At 36.2% G+C, this 4,903-nt stretch overlaps 1 protein-coding gene across 1 annotated transcript; it reads right to left on the reverse strand.

The window, feature by feature from the left end:
• Positions 1-263: 263 nt before the first annotated feature.
• On the reverse strand, positions 264-926 carry LOC103933187 (late embryogenesis abundant protein At1g64065). Its single transcript, XM_009342849.3, has one exon. It carries the CDS (start codon positions 924-926, stop codon positions 264-266), a length of 663 nt encoding a protein of 220 aa, XP_009341124.2.
• Between the last annotated feature and the right edge of the window lie 3,977 nt (positions 927-4,903).

Below are 4,903 nucleotides of genomic sequence, written 5' to 3' on the forward strand. Positions count from 1 at the left end.
TAGCTCAAGAAGAGACTATTTTGGTTACCACACTTAATATGACTAAAAAGAGGAAGGACAAAAAAAGGAGTTGGATGGTAAACTAAATATGAAAAATCCAATATGAGAAAAGTGAAGGAAAAAATCTATACAAGGAGCACACTCAATGCTTGTACTGTTTTACATATGAACATATGATATATGTCGTGTTCAAAAACCTATATTATTATTCCATCTTCTACTAAAAACACAGTAAATAAAGTATACAAAAACCCCAATAAAACCTAGAGCTTAACCTTCCTCTTACATTTTTGTTCTTGAATTGCCTGGCTGGAAATATTAACAGTCATAGTACAATTCATTTTCACAATCACATGTTTCTTGATAATATTCAACAACTTCACCCTTCCTGGAATTCTAGAATAGCTACTCATGGTCATCAACCCAGAATTGAAATCCGTCCTCAAGTTGGGGTCGGACGTGAGCCGGTCTGTGATCATATCAACCGTGATATTCATCCTCATGGTCCGTCGAGCCTTAGCATGACCAGGTGCGCCATGAGCCTCCCCCACCACCACACCGTGATAATACAGGGTCGTGGTGGTGTTGGTATACTTGAACGAGGCGAAGTTGGGATTTTTCACCGACACATCGGCTATTAGTGATATGTTTGAGCCTGGCTTAGGGGCTGTGTTGTTGTTGATCAACTCCAGCCTTGTAATCGTGACCTTATTCATCTTGATCTTTGGCTCCTTCACACGGAACACAGTGAAAGCTAGTATTATGATCACAACGGCTTGGATTAAGATCACGGCTGTTATGCAGCCGCAGCACTTGATGAACTTCCTTCGTCTAACTTTTTTCAAGTGAAAAGCAGCCTCATCGGCGTCGCTGCTTGGGTGGATAGCGGCAGGGGCTAGCGGCCTGACTTGCTCCCTGTCCACCATGGCTAGCTGAGAGAGGGGTTGAGAATTATAGAGATGAAGAAGAGAAGGGTTAAGGAAAGCCGAGGTTTGCAAGTGGATGCTAATGTGGTGTACTTTATAGTGTTATGGTAGTGGAACTTAGGAACTGTGTCCGTGGACTTAATTGCTCTTTCTCCATTTTTTTGACATTACAAAGTAAAGAGACTCTTGTCTTTTGCCATCCCAAAATATCCGAAGCTGCTGAATGTTGACTTCCAAACAACAACATGAATTGAAGTTCACACATAATTAAGTGTATGAAGAAGCTGCTACATTTGAGGCTGCGACATGATCTCACGACGGAAATATTTATCTTGTTCTATTTTTAAGTGTGGAAAAGATTAAAATGGTTGTGGCACTTCATAGACCCAAAATGCATGGGAAAAAACTTATGTAAGATGATCTCTTTAAGTATCATATGATTTATCATTCAAATGATTTCATGTGTATAATGGAATTGTATTTAGCCAATTGTTGTCACTATATCCTTATGATATATTTTGGGTTTGTACTTCTCCGTTTCCTGCTAGACACGCTTTGATGTGTGATACTTTATGTATTGGAGGCCCTTGTGACTCTATTGTTTAATTTAGTTTATTTCTTAAAAAAAAAAAAAAAAAAAACAGAAAAAACAGAAAAGAAAAAAAGAAGAAGACTTTCAATGGTTACTCGTCGTCTACGGCCAATAACATCAATAGCCACGACCGAATCCATGACGGTTGATCAAATTTCTAGTATTGCCATCCTATTGAGGAACCTTATTTTCAAATGCGTAAAATGCGAAGGGGGCGTTTGAATCACGCTACAATGATTGCTCTGAACTAACTAATTAAGTTACAAACCTCGTGCAAAGATGCAACATCAAGCATCGAGACTTGTGCCAAAGTCTAATTATAATATTTAGAAAATTTGAGGGACAAATCTTAGCTGTGTCTCAAATCATCAATAGCTACACCATTGAAACAAACAGATCACTAATTTGTAGATGCATTGTCTCTATTAGTTAAGTAGACAAGTTTTCTGTCTCTACAAAGAAAAGTAGAGACACTTCCACCTCTGTACCTAGTGAATATATATTTCTTGTAGTGTCACATTGAAGTTCTTCTCAAATTCATGCCATTGTTCGTGGTACTTTAATTCGGACAATTGCACACCATGTTTGCAATAGCTCGGGTTTGAATCAATTGTCCAATCAGAAGCATGCCTAACATGACGGAATTCATTCCGAAAATGATTGATTTTGTGCCGGCATGATATCTCTTTTAAGAAATGTCAAATATGGTGGTTGCTGTTTCCTACCTGAATGAAATTTCAAAACCATTATTTCGTTCAATTGACTATTGTCATCTAAAATACAAAATTATTATGTTCATTAGTCTCCCCACCAGACTTTTAACTGCTTTCTCCACCTTATTAATTAAGTCGAAAGACGTCTTTCTCTTCCCGGCGCTCCATTTTTGACTATTTTTTTAGTTAGCATTATAACGACCTTCTATCTACCACCATAACTACACTACGAAAGGCTTGATAATGTCAAAGGTAATTTTTTTATTTTTTATTTTTGGTAGGACAACACTTGGGTACTAAATAGGAGAGCAAAAAATAATTTGAAAAATTCTGGAGCTGAAACGTGAATTTTTTTTTTTCTGAAAAAGAAAAAAATATCCTTATTAAATTGGTAAGGTCCATATTTAATCCACTTGTAGTTCAACATCTCTGAGAGTATGTCAATTCCTATGTGGAATTACAGCAGATAAAGTTGCTATCAAATTTGACAGGAGCTTCAAATATATTTTAAGTGGATCATAAATGGTTTTTATAATTTTTTTGTTATTATCTTTTGTTTCAAAATTACTAATACAATTATGAAAAGTAAATAACAGAATTAATAATAGTTTAAATTTGACATACGGTTGGAGAACAAAATTTACAAAAAATCAATGTGCCACTTATGCTTTCAGATTTAAATTTTTTGTTTAAAAATTTGACAAATTTTTAGACATGGTTTGAAGACCTAAGCAACTGAATACAACCTCATCAAGCTCTCCTGTCCATGATGAGGAGAAAAATCACACATTAAAAATATAATTAATTATTAAATTTTATCTTTAATACTCTCTTAATTGAATGTCAACTCAGTCAAGTAAGGAATCACAATCATATCCAATTAAAAAAACTTTAAAAATAACCTATGATATTATTTAAAAATAACCTAATAACTAAAATTCCAAAATTGACAAATCTGGTGACTAACAAAAATAACAAAAAATTAAAAAAGAAAAAACAAGAAAAGGAGGATAATACTGTGAGGGAGTAGAGAAAGAAAAGGAGCCGGAGAGAGCAACGTAGTTCGTTGGAAGTTGGAACATTAAAAATCAACACAGCTTCTAGGTGCAAATTTGTGAATAACTTTTTTATTAAAAAGTAGGAGGAGAAATAAAAGAAACGGATGAGTATATCAGCATTCTAAATGAATATACATATTAAAATACTCAATGCGATCATTTTCATATATATATATTTTTTAAAAAGATGACTAATGTTTTGCAATTTAGAAAAATCAGTACGATTGCGTGGGGGGTGAGGATAGCCAATTAGGAAATTGGAATATGGTAAAGTGAAATGAGATTGGGTTGGATGAATTGAAAAGTCTGAGACTGTGAAGGTTTATAGTCTTTTGGCCTTTAATTTTTTTTCTTAAATAGTTTGAATAAAAAATGTGAGTTGAACGTGATTTCACGTGGTTCTATGCTATTTAAACGGACAGAAGTTACCAAGTCATTTAATTCCTTGCGTTTTTTGTATTTGGTCGAAGAAAGGAAAAACCTTCGAAGTTACAGTGGTACGGGAAGGCATGTGTGGAGTGAGGATCCGATGGATTCTTTTTGTGAAGATTTCGGGAATTCTTAAATCACATTCGTTTATCGTATATCGTGCAGTCAGAAATTATTGTAAATTTTTTTTATTTAAAATTGAATATAAACTATACTTGTTTGGACCCAAGATAATATTTGGGGTCGAGTTTAGAGTTGTTCTCGACCCAGTAACATTCATCTAGAATTTTGTCATGGGCTTTCCAGTTAAGGTCAGCCGAATCTTGTTGTTAGAAGGATTGGTTTAGATAAGGGTGAGGTAGTCGAACCCTAGTGCAACAAGGAGTCTTAAAGCTAAAGATGCTTAGGATTAGAGGATGAATCTGGTTCATAAAGGAGCTTGGTTCAAAGTCCTATAGGGGTTAGGATTGGCCGAAACCTAATCAGATTGGGTTAGGATTTCCGAGTCCTTGTTGGTAGAGGTCATCCTATCAGACTTCTCGGCGAAGTGAGCTGTTACCAGGTTACTAGGCTTGGCACATTGAAAGTCGAGTTTTATGATTGGATATTCTCACGTACATCTTAGAGTTCGGCATTCTGAAGGCCGAACCACATTTACAATCAATAAATTTATCTCTTTCGAGTATTTATATCCGTACAGTCTGGTACTAGATCGATGTACTTATACTCCCACAAATATAATTACCAAGACTGAACCCGGCGCCAACGATTTGTGAACTTCAAAGAAACTAGCAGCCTTGTCTTCCGGCTCTAGAACCCGGAGATAGAGACGTGTTCCTTCCTCGACCACAGTCGCAAGATCAGGAAGTCAGCAACTCGCCCAACGCTACATCAACATATTTTAGTCCCTAGCCGACGAGTTGGCACGCCCTGTGCACAACCGAATGATGTAGTTAGCAACACCTACTGCTGCAACACCTGGAGTCATAAGTAAAACACACCAAGAAAAGGATGTAAATCTTGGCGGTCGGATTTGTGATGCAAAAATCCCCACCAAAATGACAAAAGCCATTTTTGTTGAAGGATTGGTGGAGGATTATGACGACGACGATGAGGAGGCCTTTGATCCACCATCTAAATCTTTTCTCCGGCGCGATTTGAAGAACAGTCCTGGTAATTTGAATA

The sequence above is a fragment of a genome, unplaced genomic scaffold (assembly GCF_019419815.1).
Source record: "Pyrus x bretschneideri cultivar Hongxiangsu unplaced genomic scaffold, Pyrus_bretschneideri_v1 Contig40, whole genome shotgun sequence".
Taxonomy (NCBI): domain Eukaryota; kingdom Viridiplantae; phylum Streptophyta; class Magnoliopsida; order Rosales; family Rosaceae; genus Pyrus; species Pyrus x bretschneideri.

Excerpts from the sequence above, each read along its gene's own strand:
- LOC103933187 (XM_009342849.3), bottom strand. The coding sequence starts at position 926 with ATGGTGGACAGGGAGCAAGTCAGGCCGCTAGCCCCTGCCGCTATCCAC.